Source organism: Centroberyx affinis, unplaced genomic scaffold (genome assembly GCF_046629955.1).
Source record: "Centroberyx affinis isolate AG114_WGS23_722 - 3 ecotype Tasmania unplaced genomic scaffold, CSIRO-AGI_Caff_v1 ptg001629l_1, whole genome shotgun sequence".
Classification (NCBI taxonomy): domain Eukaryota; kingdom Metazoa; phylum Chordata; class Actinopteri; order Beryciformes; family Berycidae; genus Centroberyx; species Centroberyx affinis.
The window spans coordinates 257254-281152 of NW_027280067.1; the positions used below are offsets into that span (position 1 = coordinate 257254).

General features: G+C 38.1%; 1 protein-coding gene across 1 annotated transcript in view; it reads left to right on the plus strand.

Moving 5' to 3' along the window:
• Positions 1-23899, plus strand: part of gabrb4 (gamma-aminobutyric acid type A receptor subunit beta4) — a 66409-nt gene that overhangs the window by 16978 nt on the left and 25532 nt on the right. Inside the window, exons 2-3 of the mRNA XM_071528163.1 lie at positions 20661-20728; positions 23369-23589. Of these exons, the coding sequence (XP_071384264.1) occupies positions 20661-20728; positions 23369-23589 (289 nt within the window). The remainder of the gene's footprint in view (positions 1-20660; positions 20729-23368; positions 23590-23899) is intronic.

Below are 23899 nucleotides of genomic sequence, written 5' to 3' on the forward strand. Positions count from 1 at the left end.
CATCAGCTATTACTAATATATCAGGAGGCTATTTCATTAGCCATAGTTGCCTTAACCATATATATTCATAGGTGTGGAAGATAAGTTCTAATTATAATAATTCACTAGTGTTAGTGCTAGTGTTAGCACTTTTACAATTTTACCAACATTATGTAATATATCATTTATTGGTTACATGAATTTTAATTGAACATGGGAAGAGGTCGTTGCATGCACAGTAAACGAGCGTTTAAGATCATCAGAGCTGTGATGTCATTTTTTTAAAAAGAGATAGCCTAGTTAAAATTGGGTGTTACAGAGTATTGAGTCCAGTGCAATGCTTGTCATTTGAGTGAGAAAAGTAAGTATGAGCAATGAGCATTCAGAGCCAGACCTACTGTACTAAAAAGGGTGCAAACCATACCCACACATAAAAAGAATGGCACAGGCAGCTGTTTCAAATTTGGTACCCAGTTTACCAATATCTGGCACACAAATTCGGTTGCCTCAATTTCTGAGCACTCTGGGGCTTGGATTGCACCTGAAACATGTCATTGGATGTGAGGGAAAACAGGGACAGTAGTTTTGAAGGCATATTAAAAGCAGTTTAATAGCATGCCTAATGTGACAGTTGACCAAAAGCAGACTCCCTGTCTCCCTTGTCCGACAGTTGTTTACAAATTATTTTTCACTGCTACTGTATTTTGTTCTTCTGAACAACAACACCAAGGCTATTTCATGACTTATGCAATGATATTTGGAACAGTAATAAATGGATGTGGAAAGGGTTCAGTTTAAATGACTGAAGTTGTAAATATATGCCACATTTAATTAGGCCTAAGAAAAACATTAAGCAGGACTACAGAATAAATTATAGAGTGTGGAGCCAATAGGTCTCCTATAGGCCTGTTCTGCAATAAAACAGGGCAGCATTTCTTAGATGAAACTTTAATGATGCCCATGGGGATATTGGGCACATTTGTACATTTATACTGAAATGTCCAACATACAATGTCCAACATGAACCCATTTACTGTAGAATTAAATATTAATTATTGAGAGCTTTGGCCATTTCATTCCTACATTGAGTCAAACATGAACATATATGTTTTACTTTTTTAATTAAGTTTAGGCCAAAACAACGTCGCCATGACTGAAATTTCTGAATGACACCCCCCCTTTGTGTGCCTTCAATCCCAGCCTGGACATCATCCTCTTCATCCTCTTGCTCCTTCCCCCTGTCCCCCTTTCAGCTCTCTTCAGCCATAGGCTTTCCTTTATGCAATGCAGTGCTATAGAGCATGCAGCACACAACAATAATCTAATTTGACACAGGTTGAGAAGTTAAGACACACTTTCTCTAGGCATTAAATACCACAGGCAAAATAGTTATTTCTAGTTTAGGTAATTATACGAAGGGAGTCATTTGATTAATCTTGTCCTCAATTTTTGCACTCGACAGCTGACACACGTCAAAATACATATTACTGTAATTAGGTTAAAAGCACAAAAGTTCTGCACCTGGTTAGTACATCAATCTTCCATTGATGAACTGGAAAGGGTAAATGCTCATGCAAAAGTTTGGTAGTTCTGGACCTCAATATCAATTTGAAAAATTTTCAGATGTCCTGTGGCAAAATATTTCAATTTTAAGTTGTATTTGCAAATATCACTGTTTATTTCCCTGAGGAAGCAAATTTTGGGTGGGTAAGATTAATTTGAAATGTTTTTGAGCATTTATTGAATTCTGAAAGGCAGTGGTGGAAAGGCCTAATCTCAGTTTAGTTACAGTAAAACCACAATCAATCCAGATCAGAAAGTTTTCCTTGTCTCCACTTTTTTGCACTGCTCCACTTATAGTTAGAACTATAAACCATGGCATTTTTAAGATACTTGTAATTACCATTTTATTTCCATAACTAAAGGTCTGGTCACCTTCATGGAGAATAATAAAACATGTCTGCAGGTTTGACAGAAGAATGCTTTTATCTGCTACACTGTTACATTTGATAATTAGATGGTGTAACTGTGTCTGCTTATGCCATAAATAATAATATTAATTTTATATTAGGATTTATGCACAAACTCCTCAAAAAGTATTTTCCACTGTGTATTTTCAATTCCTACAAAGTTATTCTAAAATGTATTTGGATGTTTTGGTCTGAGTTATATGCCAAATACTCAGCATGAAAAGTAAAATGTAAAAGTTCTGTTGAAAGTATAAAATTCAAATAACAGAGAAATATATTTTTAACAGTGTTTTCCATTGTTTTCTTTGGGATAAATTGCCACAATGGCAACAATTTCTTTTCAAAATTGGTTTGATTCTGTCTTCCTTGCCCAGGTCATTTCAATACTTCTTAATGGGACTCAGTAGGATTTTAGGATGTAAAGTGGACTCTCCATCAGGATGTTCACAGTTTCTGAGAATTCAAAGCAAGTCTAAAACATTGCAGTCTTTCTGCTTTCAATATTTAAGCAAATAGAAATAGTGCAATTTCAGTGAGTATTTCCTGCTCAATCTTACTGTATAAGTCAAGGGAGAAATTGGACAGGAAAAAAAATAAATTGCACCTTCTGTATTCTCACATATAGTGGCAGAAGTGTGATTATTTATATTTATATATAAACATAACCCATTAAAACCCCCTGACTGGCTCAGAATATCTAGGTGGCAAAAGTAAATGATTAAAGCTTCTCCCTCCCTCCTAGGTGTGAATATATGTGATTGTATGAATGTGTAGAAGGGTCTTCCTGTAAAGGAGCATGCATCTACAGCAAACCTTGCTTGGATAAATAAGCTTAAACAAACTGTTATTTATTGGCCATTATCAGATTAAACGTAACATGTTGTGATCAATACTTTCACTGACAAGGACTCCTATTTTTGCCTCATGATCACCTCAGCTGACAGACGGTATCATCCATGTCATTTCTTGTTGGGATTTACAAGATTTGACAAAATCCAGGCTATACAGAGTGCGTTTTATTTGAAAACGTGGGACTTGCGAGGTCATGTGAAAGCCTAGCCCCCGTGCTTCATTATAAATTCATCACAGCCCAGAAAAGACTAAAGGACTCAAGCAGATATTTTCCTCGCAAGTGGCTGCACCATACATTTGGCATGACTGATCTTGTTTGCAAAAACCACTTACCAACCTATATGTTAGGACAGACACACAGGTCTATAGACCACAAACGTGAGGATTACCACGTGAGGACTGGGATGGATAATGGGAGACCTTGAGCTCATTTGCTCCAGTGGCTCAATAATTCACTTAATAAAGGACACTCCACATGTAAAAGACCAATTATAGATTTTTATTCATTACATGCTACGAGAAGCATGAATCACAGCATGTCATTTTTGGCTACATCTTTAAAAATAAAATGTTGTGCATCTTGTGTCATTTTTAACTTTTTGTCCACAAAGCAACGTTGACAAAATTTTCTATCCGCTCTTCCATATTTGAACATGAGCTATAAAATACGCATCTGGAAAAGGTTTGTGTTGTTGTCATCCAAGATAGCTTCCAAGAGCATAAACTAAGAATAGGCCTCTCACTAGTTGGATGCGACTTGTGATTTGTCTGTTAACTTTGTTTAAATGTCTAGTGACAAAAACAACAATAGCTTGAAGCAAACGCGCATGGCAAAAATTACGATCTTTATATGAGATTCAACTTAATTATAGCAGTTCAAAGCCATTGTGTTAAGATTATAATACTGTCTTCTGTAATGCTATCTTTGCTCAGTGTGCTTACTAATTAGTTATGTTTGTTGACTGTTCAGATAATCATAAGCCTAGGCCTATTTTTACATCTTAACTATATATTATAATACATGTAAAGATTTCACGGTTTCTTACAGCTCAGGTCATACTTGTCAGGCCAATTCCTATTCATTGTACAAATCACATTTCCCAGTCCAATTATTAATATTTCATACCTGTATTAACCAAATATTCAGCACTGTGTAACTGCCCAAGAATAACACTGGCTAATATTTTCATTACAGCTTCTCCTGTTTAAATACCATGAAGGTTTGGGTTGAAAGTCCCTTTCACAATCATTAACTATTGTTTAGGGACAAAAGAGAAATAGTTTATTTCCAATCTTTTACCAAAAAGGAGGTTGTTGCAATTATTTGTACTCTTTGCTACAAAGCTAATTACATTCTTCCATAACATGTTGCAGAGTAAATTTCAAATTACTGCTTCAAACCAGATCAAGACCGTGGGTATTGTGGTGTATTTTTCTGGAATGTCCATTAAATCCTTAACTACTCTCTCGTAGCAGATCTTTCTGTTATCATCAGGGTCAGCTATTATTCTCTTTGGTGTATTGTAGATAACTGATGAAATATCAAAATACTGTGAGGCAGTATGTTAGCCTGAACCTAAATACCATCTTGTATAAAGATTATGACATTATATTTCTAATGAATTCTGAGGACAGATGCATGTGTGTTTTATGCACAGTGGAAGCAGGGTAAAAAGGTTGATGGGGATGCAGCTCTCACCAAGTCTCAGTACCTTGATAGTTCAAAAGAGAACCTGTAGTCCATTTTACACCACAGTGAAATATCAGGCAAATTTGACGCATACATGAGAATGTAAATTATCCCTCCAAAAAGCAAGATGCAGCAGTGAAGGCTTGTATTTCAACGGAATATACCATGAATCTCATGAACAATATGGTCATTCTTAAAGCATGTCAAAAATAATTGACATTTGTCATGCAATAAATTCAAAGACATTCTCTAATTATTGGCAAGGGTGTCAATAATGGTGCCAATAATCTTAAATGTCATAACACATTAAAAATTAACTATGTTTTGAACAGTTACCTCTGGATGATAGATATAACTGAACTTATGTTCATACTTGTGTTCATTTTCTACGAGCATTTTGGCTACTGTTTGCCAAGAGTGCCAATGATTCTCGGGGACACTGTATTTGATGCGAGGGAGGCACTGGGTGTGAGGCAGCATATTGGTTTATTTGTTTATTTTCCTGAGAAAGGGGCTTCATGAGAGCAGTGGCCATTGAAAACAAAAGCAGATACACAGACTCAAGACTGGATAAATCATCATGCTTCTCTTGCAACATTGTAGGGAGAATGCTCCACAGTTGCTATGGAACCCTCTGTTGCTAAGCAATGAGTTGATTATCAGAGTTTTTTATATAAGAGGCAGAGTGGTGTTTTCTTTGGTGTCCAGCAAATTTGTTTTCAGTAGGCTATACAACGGACAGGATCTGTGGAATAGCATGACAAAGCTATCCTTTTAAATGCAATTTATACAATTTGATATGTTTACAGTCTGAATTTATTAAATTTGTGACACTGAAAATTATGTGACGTGAAAAACATATGATGTTTACATGTTTCATGCATCGGCTGACTGTTTATCATTGGTGTTGGGGAAAAAACAGAACTACCCCTTCCTATATACAGTATATTACTGTATATTTATCCCTATCTGTGACTCTGTCTCAGTCTTGCCTCCCTAAGGAGCCTTTTTAAACTCGGCACCTATAATTTTGCTGCTACATTTAAAATATCCGCTTTGTAATTAGTGAAGATAGCAGTGAGGGAAGATCATTATGTTGCCCTCTTGTGGTTGTATTTATATTCAGTATAAGGGATGAAAGTAATCCATCAACGTTTCATAAAACTTTGATTGAGCAATGATTTTAATTCAGCCAGGAAAAAAACTGCTATGGATTTCTCATGTGAGGGGTGTCATATTTTCAGTTCTTGTTTTGCTGGTTCATCTGATTTGTTAGAACTGCATCAGTGCCCTTCGCTCTATGCTCAGCCATCTCATTAGGTTAAGGGGCGTGTTGCTGTCGTCATCATGTCCAAAGCAGAAACATCTAACGTTCATGATACAATCAATGTTAAAGGAAAGTCTTTTTGAGAAAGAAAAAATGCCTAATTCCATGCAAAATAGAAAATACAAACCAAGCGTTATCAACAGGGAGGTCTCTCTCTTCCTCCTTCTGTCTCAGTCTCTGCCATCCTCTCTACCCATGTTGTCCACTTAACTTTAGTAGTCTGATGAAGAATAATATGCATGCTCAAGATAAGGAGAGTAGTCAGAAGTTGCGAATAACCACATTATTGTCGCAGCATACGTTGCTCTCGCCAGCCACCAATTGCCTTTCTCCTCTCTCCTTTGCACTGTCCCTAGCACGCAACTCATGCACACACCACTCTACTCCCTGAACGTCAAATAAGCCTAATTATGAAAATGGAAGACATATCTCATATCGCGTTTCATGAGGTTAATGTTAACCAACATTAACCCTAACAAATGCCAGGGCAAGCCTAGCCCTGATGTGTGCTGTTCTGTCCTGTATGGAGAGACTGCCACACCAAACTCCAAAAACATCTGGCAGTTTAATGCTGCTTAAGGAACACATCTGGTAGAACATAACCTTTAACAAATCTTTAGGGTATTCAGCTAAATTTGACATATAATGTAAATAAACCACCAAACAGCACTTAATTTCAATGAAATCTTAAGAACTGGTTTAGAATTGGTTCACACCAATTGGTGTACTTTAGTGGAACAAGATTGTGGGAATAACAGGTGAAACCAACTCTTAACAGTTGAAATTTCATTGAAACAGGTGCTATTAGATCTATGCAAAATTGAAGAGTTGCTTTTGTAATGGTCTACTAGGTATCTACTTTTGTCAATAAGCAGAGCAACATTAAATTGCTAGATTATTGAATGGAGTTTGGTGTGACATTCTCTGGGTTAGGGCAAGAAATGCTGCCATGCTCACATTCACAGGCCACATGTTGCCTAGCTAACAAGCTGGATGTTAACCTTTAGCTGTTAGCCATTAGCTACTATGCCAAGAAGTCCAGCTGAGGATGTCTGGCTTCTCAAACATGCTGGTTTCTTCTACAAGGTACTTAGTGTTAGCCACTTACTTCTAAGTTTGTGACTTCTTGGTCTATAAAAAGCAATGGTGCTCTTCCTTTATTCAACATCAAATACTAGTAAACACATTTTTTGGGGGGATTTTCCAGTTGCTGAAATCTTCCTTCTCAAAATGGGCAGTGTAGACAAAGCTTGTAGAACCGAGTAAGAGCCTGATCCTTCCCTGTAATTGGGCCATCCACTGCATACAAATATTTTTTATCTTTGGGGAACAAAAACATGCAGTGTAGTAAGTTTGGCTCCCATCGACAATCCATAATCGAGGCATCGTGATTTTGGCTAATTCGGCAAGCAGCCAGCTGGCTACTGTCTGACAGGCTTAGGGGCACCTCATTAACTATACATATTGTTGACGACCAATGAAAGCATTCATTAAAATCTGGGTTTAGTTGATATAATTTATACTGGAAAGTAGATTGGATTTCTAAAATGGTTTTATTCTGTTAAAAACCAGAGGGATAGTTTCTCAAAGGGTTCCACAACAGGGTTCACAACACTGACAGTTATAATATTTTGACTAACTTAACATTAAAATGTGCTTTTTTAAGCATATGAGATTTGGAATTGCGTTTATCACTGGACTGTGTTTAAGAAAATTTGTTTAAATCCCTCAAGTTCAACTTTTTAATTTATGTCAGTGTTCTCATCTTTCCTGTCTCCGTCTATTCTTCTTCTTCTTGACAAATGCAGGTGATTTTGAGCAATGGCTGGTAAATTTGTTAGATCCACCAGCCACTGTGGCGAGTGAACAAAGCCTGCCCAAACTGGGAAAAAAATCACCAGTTAGCCTTTCCTTTACGAAGTGTGCTTCCCCAGTGACACTGACACACTGCCCTGTGTTTATGTCCGATATGCCTTTTTATTATTCTCATGCCCACTCCTGGGAACCGTACTTACACTAGATTCAACACAAATCGTTTTGATATGAAATCTCGTTACCAAGGAAAACATTAAATAGGGCAGCCTCACCGCCCACTACATCAGTTTAGCTTGTCTACCCTGAGGCTAGATAAGACTGTCAAACTGGAAGCAGAATGTGGCGACACATTGTTGGAGTTAAGAGGCCAGCAGACAGATAATAAGAGAGGTGGTGCGTTGCAGCAAGCAAAGGAGGAGACATCGGGGCCAAAGGAAAAAAAAGTATTTCAATGAGAAGTGGTGACATGACGGGGAAGGCAAGATGCATAGCTGGCTGTTTTAACTGCTTAGCCAAACCATGTAGGCTATTGCTCCCACTGTCGACTCTATGCATTAGCTTGTGTTTTTTAATATTTAGCCTTTAGCATTGATTTTAAAAAGTGACTGGTAGAATTTAGGAATCTACCAGACACAGTGGCTAGTGGATCAAAAAGTTCACCACCCTGTTAATTTCCCACCCTCGTAATCCTGCAATCCCTCTGCTGTAATCCAGGCCAAGCATCCACACAGAAGCCCAATTTAGATGTCAAAAGAATGATGTACTAACCCATAAATGCTTACCGTAGAGGATCATCAGAGAGGCAGCACCATTCACTAACCGCCTGATCTAAATGTTACAGGATTGAGTATGTGAAAGCGGGGTATGTCAGGGTTATCAAGGGGCCACCTCCCATCAAAGATGTTTTGGTGAATTAAGACCACAACAGTAGTTCTGGCAGCCCCAAACCAGCCTCTCTCCACACCGGGTCTCAACACCAAACAGTGTTGTAGTCACCTACACTACCCTCTTCCTACGTTTAGGCTTATCCCTTACCTTTATTAGACAGCTGAAAGTGAAAAGAGACAGGAAAGACTGAGAGAGAGAGGGGTGACGTGACAAAGGTCCTGGGCCGGATTTGAACCCAGGATGTTGCGGTTACATGGTATTTGCCTTACACCACTGACCCACTAGGTCAACCCTAGTAGTTTTTATAGACGGGCATAAACGGGATGGCTGACACTACTGGCTTGAAACAGCCCACTCAGCAGTTTACAAACTGAATTGTACCAACAATCATAGGCTAAAGAGACGACTGAGCCCCTGGTTTGAAACAGCCCCCTCAGCAGTTCAGAAACCACTTCGTACACTAAGCTCACTGTTGCAGACAATTACACCGAGCTGAGAATGATGTATGACCCTCTCCAAGTGCAATAGCTATACCTTCATATGATATACTGTATAACTCCTGTCTTAGTCATAAGGTAGATTTCCATATTATCCAGATTATATCCTTTCTTTTCAGCCAGAGTAAACAACATACAACTAACAAACAATACATCAACTTGCATGCTACAAACAAATGCTAACAATCCAATATACCGACATGCTAGCAAATCAATATGGCAGCAAACATAATACAAAACAATATACCAGCAAGCATGCAACAAGCGGTTCCTGCCCTATAATATTCAAGGCGACTTTTTACCTCAGCCAGAATGCTTTCTCTTCACAGCTTTTCTAGTACTGATGGAATTGCTTCCTCGTTTATGTAGAGCCTTTTGTTTGCCAGTTTCCCCTTAACGATGGACATGCTCCTTGACTTAGTTAACTTTCATCCTACTTTAGGTTATCATTCATTTTGTTCAGCAATCTTAGGGTTAGAGTTAAGCTTTTGGTACAAGGTGCTGTAGTAATCATGTAGTAGTCAAATCACATTGTCCATATATGCCCTGATGGGTGGGAGGGACCTTCCACTTTGATGCCTAACAGGGAGTTCACACTGTGAGTCTCTTGATTGATGGGTCGCTCTATCCTGACCTACTCAACCTGATTGCACACAAATATGTGAAATGAACACGACTTCTTAACACCACGTAAAGTGTTAAAATTCTGTGTTCCCGCTTATGTGAAGGAGGCTGCAATTAGCAATTTAGTAGCAAAGTAGCAATAGTAGCAATTAGTAGCAATTTTTAGCAAAAGTTTTTTTCTTATTTAACCCTTTCTTATTTAGCCTTTCCCTAACCTTAACCAAGTTGTTTTTGTTGCCTAACCATAAATTTAACCCAAACCTTAATCAAAGTTGTTTTAGTTGCCTACACATAATAGCTAGCCAACCTTAAGCTGAAAATGCCATGTCCAATTTGTGCTGTTGCCGCTGAATCCAATCTGTGTTATTGTCACTGAATCCAATCCACGTTATTGTCACAGCACGTTAATCTGTGTTTCAGAGTTCGTGTTCATTTCGCAATTTTTGACGATATCACGTTGGACCTACTATGGGCGGTGCATCTATGTTGTGGTCTGCAGCTGCAAAGTTTTGAACAGGCAAATCATGTATGTTTGCTGCTTTGGTATTACCTTTCATAACGTTACATTGTTTAAACAACTTAACTTAGCTATCTGGCAAGCACTAATTAGGTAGTATTAATTGAAAATAAACAGAAAAATTACTTGACAGCTTATCAACGACGCCAACGATGGATGCAGCCGCTGCCCCAAGCATCGTTTTCTATTCCTGTAGTCTTTCAAAAAACAGTTGCGGAGAACTGGGAAGCTTTGAATGGCTGTAATCAATTTCTCATCCATTTTACACTTTGCCAGGCGGAACTTTTGTTCATGGAATGAAATCACATCAGTAGGGAAACAGGAAAGTGTGGATATCTGAGTGACTGTTGATGGCTGATGACCGCGAAAAGCTCTAACATGGCCAACTTTTCTCAGCTCCACAAGCTTAGCTCTATAGGAAATTAATGACTTGTTGATTGTGTTGCTTGCAGTGTGAATGCACGATAATGATAGCCTCTGTTGCCATAGTGAAAGCTAGAGGATAAATTGTGCGCCCTGCCATGACGCCTAGCTCCAGATGCTGCCATGCTGTAGTAAAGTCTGCTGTTGCGATCTCAATATCTTAATATGCCCTGACTAGATTTTAGATGATGGTTGGAAAAAACTGAAGGCCAAAAATACCACATGGAGATTCTCCTGCTTGGCTGGCTGAATTTGGTGCCAAATTATGCCTGTGTGCTCTAAGCTTCCAGACAAGCCTGGTATTCCACCTTTTTGCACTGCTGGGTAAAGTGACCAATTCCTTTCTAAGTAACCTAACAACCTCTGCACTGAAAATGTGCAGAAAATGTATTAAAACATTTTTGGAAATCTTCCCTTCTACATTGAGGAAGCCAAAACGTACTAATTTTAAATTCTAAACAGATTTTTTTCTCTCTAGGAATAAACTGTGTCTTCCATGCTAACTTCATAAGCTTCCACAGAAATCTCAATATGTTGTGATTTTTATATGGCTGGTAGGGGACTCCATTAGGCCCTGGGTCTGATGAAGCCCTTCCCTCACCTCTTTCACTTGGAGTGGCTAACATGTGGCTAACATATCATTTCAATTGGTTGGATATCTGTGGGCAGCCCTATACCTTTCTCTATCTGTATTATTTTATTGTTTAAGTGGTCTTCTAGCTATAGCTTTGTTTCCTGCAGGTTGACACTCTTCTCTTTACCAAATAGCCTTAACTAATTTAAATGGATCTCTGCAGAATGCTACCCTAGCCTGTTCTTTCTTTCTTCAGTTTTGCCTAAGATTTTCTGCTCTCCACAAAGCTGCCAACAAATTCTTCAATACTCTCTTGCTCGCTATCTACTGCCTTCCTGCCTCCATGTCATTATCAACTATTGACTACAGGTCCGCAGAGCAGCCAATATTGGTGGTTGGCCATTCCTGAACTTCTACAGATGTATGCACACTAAAATGGAAATGTTCTACCAAAGTGAAATTTCACTTTAAGAATATCTTCTTGTAAAATTTGAGTGAATCCGTTCCTTTCATCCGAGAGCCGTGCCCTGTTTGGCAGAGAGGGATGCTCTGGGATCAGTCAAGAGGGGAAACTGGCAGACAATCAAAGATCAGCATATCGTTTACATGCTTTGAGGTGACTGAATACTGGATGCATAGTTAGATCAGAGCCTGACTTTATTATGCTGTTTTTTTATCCTCTATTCTGTTTTAATGTGCCACATCAATATCCAGCCAGCCATCAGACAGCAGTTGGAAGTTGTTCCTGCTGTGGGAGATCAGGTCAGAGTTTGATGTCGGCAAACAGCAGCAAGTCGCAGCATTCAGTGGCTTTTTGCGAAAGCACTGGGAAGTGTTGATATGGTAATTGCACAGAGAAGATATGGCTTGCCTCTGGACATTGTTATTCCCCCATCTCTCTCTCTCTCTCTCTCTCTCTCTCTGTGCCTGAAATCCCACTTTTGTGTGAATTGGCTGAACAGATGAACAAACCAAAAGACAATAGTGGTCTAGAGGCCATGACTAGGATATACATGCTAAATTAAAAACATAGTGAAGGAATAAATTGATTTTAAACAAGTAAGTCAATTAAAACACTGGCATTTTGGGGTTCCCTGTGACTCATTTGGCACATATCACATACTCAAGATGTTGTGTGTCTGAATCTGGCAGACAACCTTTGTCAAATGTCACATTCTTCCATCCTTCCTGTCTCTGTCTATGGTACACAAACAAAGCAGATATATCATGAGCATAATCTTTAAAAATGTTAGCACTCTGTTAGATCTTCAGTTGTTAGTGTGTGCAGGAATTATTTTTAAATCAGTATTCAACCGAGAAAAAATGGGTAGTATATCAAGCATTTGCCCATACAGTGTTGTTAAATGTTGGTTGACAATTGACGGAAAAATACTTATTTGAGGATGTAAAGGTTATTTTGGAGAAGTGTTGTTTTCCTTTCAGCTCGTGAAGTGCAATTGCAGGTAGCGGTTTTATTTTGAGAAAGCTGTGGTGACAAAGTGGATGCCTCTGTTTCACTAAAGCAGGGTCAAAATATGCAGAGAGTGAGAGCAGGAGAGAGAGAGTGTAAGAGAGAGAGGGAGAGCGAGAGAGAGAGGGAGAGAGAGAGAGAGAGTTTGGTGCTTTCTGTTTTCATCTTGCGAACGAATGTACTTTGACATCTCTGGGGAAAACTGTTACTGGTTGCCTTCACAAAGTGCGATGGAAAATGGCCCTCCTTTTTCTCCTTTTTTTTTTTTTTTTTAGAAAGAGATGGGTCAGGGAATATGACAAAGCTTCAGGGCATTTAGCGTAGTGGGAGGAGTGGGGTAAAAGAAAATAGGATTACAAAATATAAGAGAGAGGATAGATGGGCCTTTCCAGTCAAGTGGTTTGCTGGTTAATATTTTAGTACCAGTATTTGGAGAAACATTGTAATTAACCGATATCTCCAGGATAGGCTCAAGGAAGAAGTGATATTTGATCTATTTAGAGGAAATAGGGTGCATCTAAGCAATGGTTATGGATTTGAGTCTCACACAATCACAGTTTTAATACTCATTTCCCCCCCACAAATAAAGAGCTGAATATTTGGAATGCAGTCAAGAGTACAGAGATCATCTGTTTGTGTCAACAGAAGATGGAAAACCTTATGACTATCTAAAATACATATTATCTCCCACTTCCAAAGTGGTTTACAGAGATCTTTTATTCACTTTCCAACCAACATTGTTGTACTTGAACAGGAATACCACTGACTTTCCCCTTTGAAATATGTCTCTATGTCATATTTCTACATCCTGTGACAGTATTAGTGAACAGTCACTACTGTCTCCCTGGAGACTCCCGGGGAATATGTCCTGACCCTAATATGTAATGTCACAAATACGCACAGCTGAACAGAGAATAAACTAAAAAAAAAAAACATGTGAGTGACATTATTCAGGACAGTTACTATTAATAGGTAATTTGGCAGGGATAAGGGGACATTTTTGGGTTTGGAGCAGAGCTTAAAAATAACAATACTAATAATATAAAACTAATTTCGTCCAACATTATATGAACCCACCATGTATCTGACTTCTCAGATTCCAGTCTTCATTTTCTCGATTGTTGCTTTGGGAGTTGTTTATATTTAGAAAGTACAGCAAAGAATAACAGATATGAATTCTTAAATTCATTGTCTGCATTTTTTGGAGTAAACCACTCCTGAACTATGTACTAAACGTGTGTTTGGTGAAGAGCCAGCCATATCAAAATTTCACAGATAAATTGTTTCAACATGAACTAAAAGGCTCTTGCACACTTGAAGATTCTTGTGACTTGTGCGTAGGAAAAATAATCCACTAAACGCGACTGAACAAGAAGGCAGTTCTACCTGATGAAGGTCTGAGGGCTGAAAACCTTTAAGTAAAAAGACTGCAAGTGAGTCAACAGTGTGCGGGACAGATACATTGTTTCAAAAGAGCAAATCTCTTAATCTGTGACTGAAACGCACCTGATGAATTTTACCCACCAATGCAAGAGCTCTGATAGGCTAAATGTGCTCAAACAATCAAAGTACTGCTTTATGAAAATACATTTTCATTCGCTTCTCCCTTCAAACAAGGCCGTTCTTGTACTAATGTGTTCATTCCTCTCTCTGTTCATAGAATATACAATGAGCTCCATGCTGGCTGTAAGTATCCGGACCGAGACACATAGTTGTTTTGGATGTATACTCATATTACTCTGGATAAACACAATAACTATGAGGCTGAAGTGCACACTCATAGCTTTAATGTGAGTATACTGTTATCCATATCAAATAATCACTAAAAGACGTACAGCCCTTTTTATACCCAGTTTCTCCATTTCAGTATTTGGACAGAATAATATTATATTCAACAAAATATTAATTTCTTCTATATGTTGTAAAAAAAAATATTTATGTGGATTGAACTCTAAAAGTGTTCAACTCATAAACATCATTAGACTCTTAATATCTAAAGTTCTCTTTCCTGCCTTTTTGCATTTGCTAAATTTGCAAAGTACTGTATCTTAAGGGGATTCAGCAGGGAATGAAGGTTGGTGCAGATCTGTTCTGGTCAAAGAGAGACTATGCACAAAAGATGTTGAACTGTGTCTATTCTGTGGAGCTGTGCACAGTGGACCATAGCTGCCTGCACCTTATCCCGATGTATCACACCACACGATCCTGCGGAGAGACAAAATGCTTACCAAAAATTAAGAAATCTACTGATGATTCCTCCCTGACACTTCTGTATGAAATGTATGAGCTGTATGAGCTGTATGAACTTCAAAGATATATTTTAAGACTCATGCAATGCCAGTGACTAATTCACTGATGCTGTTAGCTTCTGGCTGTCACATTGTGCAGATGAGATCGTGAGGGTGCTCTGTGATAGTAATGCTGCATAAGAAAAGTTTTGCTGAATAGAAAAGGAAAGGCTTTCAAACTGAAAATATTGACTTTCAAAGTGGAAAGGTTTCTGAAACATTTCACATTTGAAATCAGGTGAGCTCGGACAAAATTGAAAAAAGAAAGAACTAACTAATGAGCAAAGCAAGTTCAGTAAGGAAACTATCTGGCTTCAGCTGATTGGACTAACTCACCAGCGTGCCTTTTCAAGCGAACCAATCAACATGCACACCCTAATGTCAAGCCTTATAAATGACACATACTCACTCACTGTTTAGCTCGCCATGCAGACTGCGACTCATGAGAGTCTTGCTGCTTTTGTTTTGCTCGTGCTCAAGAAGTCTTGCTTTGAGATGGGCAGAAGATGTAAAGTGGATATTCAAATACAAGATATACACCTTGAAATAACAACACCAATCCACCTCTATCCGCCACTGTCGGAGCTCTCTTCTAGCAAACTAAAGTCCGCTAATACCCTCAGAACGTTTGTCAAAGAAGGAATCGTGTTTGCGCTACACCTCCCGCTGCAGCCGCTGGCGCAATCATGACTCCCGCTACAAGCCAGAGGCCAAACTCGGATTACTTCAGAACGACGGCCTTTCATCATATCCAGACCTCACTCAATCATCAATGCCGCATTTAAGCCCTGGAAACTGGTCTTATCCTGTCCTGCTCCAACTCCAGCATCTGCGGCTCATTAGACACCAGGGCCTTCCCATAACAGAACTTGTACCGTGCTCAAGTTCAAGTTGAAAAATTTCAACTCAAGTGAACACCCTGTCACCTCAGATTGCACCACCTAGAGCGAAGTGTCCATCTGTTTTTTTTCAGCCTCCTTCCATTGTCTTTACATGCATTCATACTGCCTCAATTTTTTTTTCACATTCTGTCTGAACATAGGGTTAGATTTGTCATTGTTCAGTTGAAGAAAGTTTTGTGACATCCAAAGTTTAATGTCTGCCGTACAGTCTTTAAGAGCATGAAGGCAACTTGTATCACTGTATTACAGGCACATACAGCCCAGAATCATCAGCATAGCAATTAAAACAAATATTATGTATGTGTATGAATCATAAAATCAAGTAGGAGCATATAGATGGAGACCTTGGGACCTTGAAATAATTCACAGTTAAGTTGCGAAGATATAGAGCTACCCAACAGTTGATTCAGATCCATGAAAAGTGAACAACATGGGACAATTAATAACCCTAATGCTATCCAAAACTAAAAGAATTACATTTTAATTTTAAATGTGAGACATTTGGAAACCAAGACCCACACCAATTGATAATCAGCAGGCCCACAAAAAAAAGACCTCTGAAAGAAAACCATAATAAATGTCCTGTCCACATTACAAGTGCTTTGCTAGCCGCCAAAGACGCTAAAAGTCCTCTGTGAAAATAATCGATCAGTTTGTGTTAAAGATAATAACAGGTATTAATATTTTGGTTATATTCACATATGTTGTTGCACATGTGGAAAATAGAGCTTCCTTAGCCCAATATAACTTAGAATACCAAAGGACCAATGTTTACAGACCTTACAAATGTAAACAAACCATTTATAGTCTCAAAATCCATGTAAAACAGTTTCAGCAGGGTTTCAGCAGTGCCATGCTAAACATTTATAAACATTCATACACATTCACACCTCCCCCACATAACAACATTATTATACAGCAACGCCACTGGAGCAGTTAGGGGTTAAGTATCTGGTTCAAGGACACCTTGACAGTAGTTGTTGAGGGAGGAGAGGAGCATTAGTTCTTCACCTCTTACACCCAGATTTTTCCGACCAGGATTCAAACACAATTGAACAAAGAGATTGTCTTTCATTATGTTGGCCGACTTCCCAAAATGACTTGCAGTTCCAATGTTCTTTGGGATTGGCTTATTTTATCCAGGAATAGTGGGCATACAAACTGTTGTGAGCTGGCTCACGTGAGCTTCATTGACACTATTACTGGACATGTGTTTAGTTTGTTCAGTGCAGGGATTTTAGGTTTAGGCCCAGCACATGGAAAACAACTGGCCGGTTTGAGGTCTTTAAATGTTCAACAAGAATAAAGTTTGAGAGTTTGTGTTAGTGGGAGATTAGGACCTCTTCCTGTAAAGTTGTAAGTGAGTAAGCAATCCCTAATTTTGAAGGAATTTAGGAACTTAGATGTGCGAGCATGTGAAATTTCTGGGAGCCAACCTATAGTATATCTTGTAAATAAATTACAGTTGGTCAAATTAATAGATCTACTGTACAGTGCAAAAAAATTAGGGTTAGGGTTAAATAGAGTGCCTGTTGTACTGTAAAGTGACATCATCTGGTACCAAAGTTCAGCCAATAGCAGATGGCAATTTCAATAGCATGCTTTTTACCATTACATGTCAGGCTTTACACAGATTTGGGTTTGGTGTTTACTTTTAAAAAGCAAATGTTCATTCAAATGGTCCTTAAAGAAACCAATGTCAGGAGTCAGATTTAGTTTCTACGTGCAAATCATGTGTATCATATGGTTTGTTTATTATACCTCTGTATTATATATGTACATAATTGTTTAATGAGAGAACAGTAGCTTTGGCCAAGATTGTAATATGCAATATGAGAATACTGATTGGTTGCATCCAATAGAGCCTACATGAGTAGGCCTATGAAATGAAATATTAAATTAGTCGGCAGGCTTGGTAAGAGTAAGAGTCTGAAAGCTTGGTCAACATGGTGAAAGCATGTGGCACTCAGATTTTCCAGCTCTACCTGGAGCAATTAATAAATTAATACATGAGCACAAACTAATCTGACTAATTTGATTGCCAGCTGCTACACAGATGACATCAGATAAATAAGATACAAAATTTGCCATGAAGGCATCGATTATTTGTTTCTTATCAGTAACAGAGCAAGCTGTAATGGAGATTTCATAAGGTAAAGAAGGACAAGAACTTGAGTTTGATAGTGACTTAATAGATCTCCAGAATTGAGCAGGTACACTATTTTACAAAATGTTGGCATGCTGAATGTGAGACTTACTACAATGATGCACACTACTATCAGCAGACTTGACTACGGGACGTACGCCTGTTGTCTACAAAACCCACACACTATGCAGAACACCATTTTGCAAGCCAGTGATTCAGAGAAAAGAGCTTGCTATAGCTTTCATCACTCCTTTGAGCAGGAAATAGGCCTGAGAAAACAACTTGGTACACATCTCTCCAGTGCCAGCTAACAAGCAGAAGCAATGGCTATTAATTAATTCTAGATTATTGGTCATTCCAGATTTTTTTTTTTCTCATAGCACATAATGAAGTCCCCAATCAGTAAAGCGCCCTTGACTTGGAGCATTATGAAGGTAAATGATACTGTAAGTTATCTTGGAATTAAAATTTTGTTAGAAATTTATGTAGAATAATCTTAATCATGTTATTGGTGTAAACAAAACAAAATTCCTGTTGGTTGGGTAAAGATCTATTCCTTGTCATGAGGGTTCTCCTAATCAGGTTAATCTCCTGTCTTGTCATCATTAGATGTAGGCTCCTAACGTCTTCTTTTTTATAAAAAGTGGAATAACTCTTTCATTAGAAACTCTCTTGAGTCCGCTGACATTCCCGCATGCACATACAAATGGTCCTAATAAAAAAACACTGAAATATTATATTCTCTTTACCTAACGTACATATTCCCAAACCAAGAACTCTCAAAAAGATCTTATTTAACGTTGTACACAGATATTAGCCTAACTAATGCCACTATCTCTACTCTTTTCACAACTAGATCTCTCACCCCTTTGATATACATTATAGACCGGCTGGGTTGGTAAACATGGGTGTGCTGTGCCCAGTTTTCAAACAGTTACGTTCCATTGCCGTTTGGGGCCACCAATGTGCAAACTTGCCAAATGCAGCTTTAAGAAAAAACGCAATAGTTCTTGAGGGAGAGGCTATCCTTTGTGAAATGAGGAGTCTGAGAGGAAGGAGCATCTGGTAGATGCGTGGGCAGGTTGCGTCTGCTTCCTCTGAGCTTGATAGCTATTCCTGCTTTTCACAAGGAAAAAAAAAACATATTTCTGTTTGGAAAGATGATCAGTGAGAGATGCTGATGTCAGATATCTGGTGAGACAAAGGTCTGTGAAGGTAGTGGGGAGAGTCATTGGACAGATCACTTTATATTGTTTAGTGCCTGTTAGTTTAGTTTATTTGAGCAGAAACAATAATCAAATCAGTGCATTATATCATAATGATTCTAGCTTATGCTTATTTCCATAACAAGTCCCAAGATTTGTTTATTTTCTTAAGTAAGTCAGTTATTAGTGATTACATGATTGAAAAAGACATATTTTCTCGGCTTTTCTGAAAGCCACTGAAATGCTCCATCAGTTTGAGACTCTTAGACAAAGACTTCTAGAAATGGCTACTCTACCTTGTCACACTTTTTGGGGATGTTTAGGTTTGCCTGCTGTGGGTTAGCATGTTTTCAAAGCAGGATGCTCCTCCAATGGTGATGTGAAGAATGAGCCTTTTCAATATCAAGAAGAGTCCTGATACGTTCCTCCATTGTAGTGTGGCATGTAGCCTACATTGACTGCGGGTACATGGGGACTGTGAATGGATTATCCTTGTAAACCCAAAGTTGTCTGAATATTGGAGTGGGCTGAGTGTTTCTATGTAAGTGAGTCTATGTGGACAGCTGTTTACATGTCTGCAGCATGTACTGCAATCAGTTAGTTGGAGTATACTCTGCTTTCTGCCATGCACATTTGGCTCTGCCTCTTCTTTTACACAAATTGGTAGCCAAGAAATTAGTACAGATGAGTGCATGTTTGCAGTGCTGTCACATGTGCTTCAGAGGGCACATGACCTTTGCATACTCTCTTTCTTACATACATTCTCCAGATTGCAACAGATTTGGATTTGCTTTATCGCACATATATTGTATGCATATGTATGTATTTGTTCAGTGGTTTGCTTAAAAACATCTTTCATTCGTTCATCAACAGATTGTCCATAATCTCCCACCTCATGTTCTTCTTTTAACTATGAATCTTGTCGTCTGGTGCAGTCTATTTTAAAGAAGAGAAAGCCAAGACACTCTTGTGCAAAAGACAAAAAAGCCTTCATTACTACAGCTACAGCTAAACCATAGCTAACGTTTTTTAACCATGGATAGCCATAGCAATAAAGGCTTTGTAACTTTTACACAAACCATTTACCAATGCACAGAATCTTATGGAACTATCCCTTTTATTTATTTGTGTATTTGGTGGAAATAAAACTAAAAATTTATTGGCTGGACTGTTCCCATAAAGGTTAAATTTGTAATTTTCAATGGTAAGCATAAAGTATAGGTGGTGGATAGGCACCTTAGGGATGCTTTGTACAGTATAATGTATTTATTTATAGCATAAGATTGATACAGTCCTAAAATAAAACATGAATTTTGCTGTGGTTTGCAACAACAGCATTATTATCATTGCATCAATGTACTGTACTTGGAACTGTTGATTATTCAGACATTGTACATTGACATTGTACTGCTTTCAAAAACTGTCCTTGCGTGAAACGATGTTTTTGTACTTTTGTCAGCGTCTGACTTCAGGGTGTCATTTGTTCCCTCAGGTCCTCCAGTCATCGTAGGTATGAGCATCAACATAGCAAGCATCGACTCCATCTCAGAAGTAAACATGGTGAGTTACAAAGCTCCTTCTCTTATGAAACAACTTTTCACTAAATCAAACCTTAGTTTTCACAATAAATCTGAAATTTGACTGGACGTTTTTTCAGTTATCTGCAACTACTGGTCATTCAATCAGATTATCAACCACTGTACAAGAAGTACTACACGTCTATATTCTTGTGCTCTTGCACATACAGGCTGAGTAGTATGTTTTAAAGAAGGCAATATGGCTGCTGTCTGAGCAATGGTGTCATTTTGTTTCTAGCACTCCCTTTTTATTTTACTCAATGTGACACAGTCAGTCACACTGTAGCTCACTCTTCCCAGATGTTGGAGTAGTCTCTCTCTCTCTCTCTCTCTCTCTCTCTCTCTCTCTCTCTCTCTCTCTCTCTCAAGCCACAGCAGACTTTGTTTCTAACATTTTCTTGATTTGCTTGAGGTATTCACTCTTGTGCAAATTTGTTCTTCTGTTGTATGAGTAAATTATTCCCCTGAATTTCCCCAAGGGGATGAATAAAGTATTTATCTATCTTATCTATCTATCTATTATTGCAGATTAAGACACTGGGTGCACTTTTCATTAATAATGAGCCAAAACGTATATTATATGCTCTTATCACAACAGCTAAAAAAATTTCTGCTAAGGCACTACGCATTTTAAATCAATGTGAGGAGGGTTGAGGGAAAAAACATTTTAATGGCTCAAACAAAAGGTAGATAAAAAGTCAGCATGCTTTTAACTGCTGACGGTTTCCAGAGACAGTACATAGTCAAAAATATGTTTTTCTCAACCCTCCTCATTTTGATTTAGAGTGCCTTTCCTCAAGTCTATTTTTGAAATCACTCTTATGTTTATTGACTAATTTGATTGGAGAATTGATTGATTTGTTGTTCATTGCTAGTATATATTGTTTTAAGTACAAAGCAGAAAAGTTTTCAAAAATAAATTTGAACCGCAATTATTGCAGGAAAATATGGAATGACTTACCATGAGCACATTATGTCTCATCACTTAAATATTTGTCTGCAACTGCTTGAAAACCATACTGTATTTTCATTAAAAAAAAAATGCCTGTGGAGATCTATCAAGGTTAATCTTTCAGTTAGATTGCATTCTAATATCTGATGCAAAAATATTTTTATGGAAAATATGGAATAGCCTTTTCATAGGGAAACTACAAATATAGGTAATTTTATGTATAGCTGAATAACCATTCACATTTGCTCTTAGTCAAGTAGCGACAGCCTACATCATGGCTCACTTGTATTTTAAGACAATTATACTGAAACCAAAATAATTGGCTGCATTTATCATCCAATACTGTCAGAGAGAAAACACTAAATTGAACTTAACCTCATTGGTGGTGTTTTATCCACTAAAGTATGAATATTCATACACTTCTTTGATTAAAAATGATATTTTTATCGTCTTTGTTGGTCATTTAGTAGTTATTGAATCTGCAGTGTCTCTCCCCTCAGCCTTGTTTTGGGTAGATATTTCCCAACCCCAGTCCATTTTATGTTTTACTGCCTCGGAACAAGATTGTTACCATGGCGACACAGTAAATGGAGCTGTTGTATCCTACATGACCAAAGACAAACTTTTTGATTTTGATGATACAGTATGTAAAACTAGAAAGGCATTGAAAATGTGCACATCCATTAAGTTAAATTTAATTAAATTTAAACTAAAAATAGTGAGATTTAACATCTCTCATAGTTTGATATCATGGTCAGTTGAAAGATGTAGTATTGGTCTGTGTGGGTTTAAAATGAAGCCAATCTGGTGGAATAATATATATCTCTCATGGGCCTGATGGTAGACTGCTCTGACTAGAGCGGCAATGTGAAGCGTTGGTTGGCAGAGGTTATATCTCTGCTTGACCCTTTTTTTTCCAATTAGATACTATGCAACAGTGCTGATGGGGAAATATTCCACTGACACTAGATCAATTCTTAATCGAATGTCGGCATTGATTCTATATTTGAGCTCTGTGGTCAAATTAGAGTTATATTACTGCCACTGTTTGGCATTGAGCTTTATTTGTTGGTTCGCTCTCCATGTCCTTTATCTACAAATGCTCAGCAGTTTAGTTTTTATCTTGCTTGTGTAAAAAGCAAAACAATTTTCATTATGGGAGGTCATAAAAAAATAGTTTCTGGCTCATAGCGCATAGCTAAATTTTTTTACTGCTACTGTACCACTCTCAAAGTTGCCCGTCTTTATTTTTGCCCTTTTTGAAATGACTTTTTTTTATATTTTCATGACAGGTAATAGTGGTACTGCTGGTCAATTTATTAAAGAACTCACACATAGAATTGTTTCCAATATAATACCATAAAATAATGTGCCTGTAATCTAAATCAAGACTTAGTGTATCCCAACACAGGAGGAACCATGTCTACTATTTTTTGATGGTACCACATTTTTTGTTAATTGTCACTCCAATGTAAGCGATGCAGTTGTGTAATTTGGTTCGGTACTGGCAATAACCAATAAAAGAAACAGGAATAGTCTGGTGAGCTTGCATGATGTTTCACAGACAGATTTTGTTTAGAAAATTGTTATAGTAGCTCATGACTTGGTGTACAACAATGGTGAACTGCTTTTTTTGCCTTTGGGCTCATGTAAGTTTTCCTTCCTTCCTAGGACTACACCATCACAATGTATTTCCAGCAGAGTTGGCGAGATAAGCGGTTGGCCTATGGTGAGCTGAACCTAAACCTGACTCTGGATAACCGTGTAGCAGACCAGCTGTGGCTCCCTGACACCTACTTCCTTAATGACAAGAAGTCCTTTCTTCATGGGGTGACAGTAAAGAACCGTATGATTCGACTGCATCCCGATGGCACCGTCTTATATGGGCTGAGGTAAGAACAGTTTAAACTTTGCACCTTATCAGCCTTTGGGAAACCGCAAACAGAATCAGACACAATCGTATCTTTAAATGTATATGGGATTGCATTTCATACACTCCATATATATGGTGCCGTGGTTCACATAAACATTTCCCCCTTGAATATGCGTAAGAATCCGTCCGTCGCACAGGACAATCAGTCCCATTTAGAAAAGAGTTTCAGCTGGAGATATTAATTGTATGGATCTAACAAATACATACACAAATGCATCTATAATGGCGATATTGTCGTTATTTTTTGCTTCTGTTCTATCACATAATGA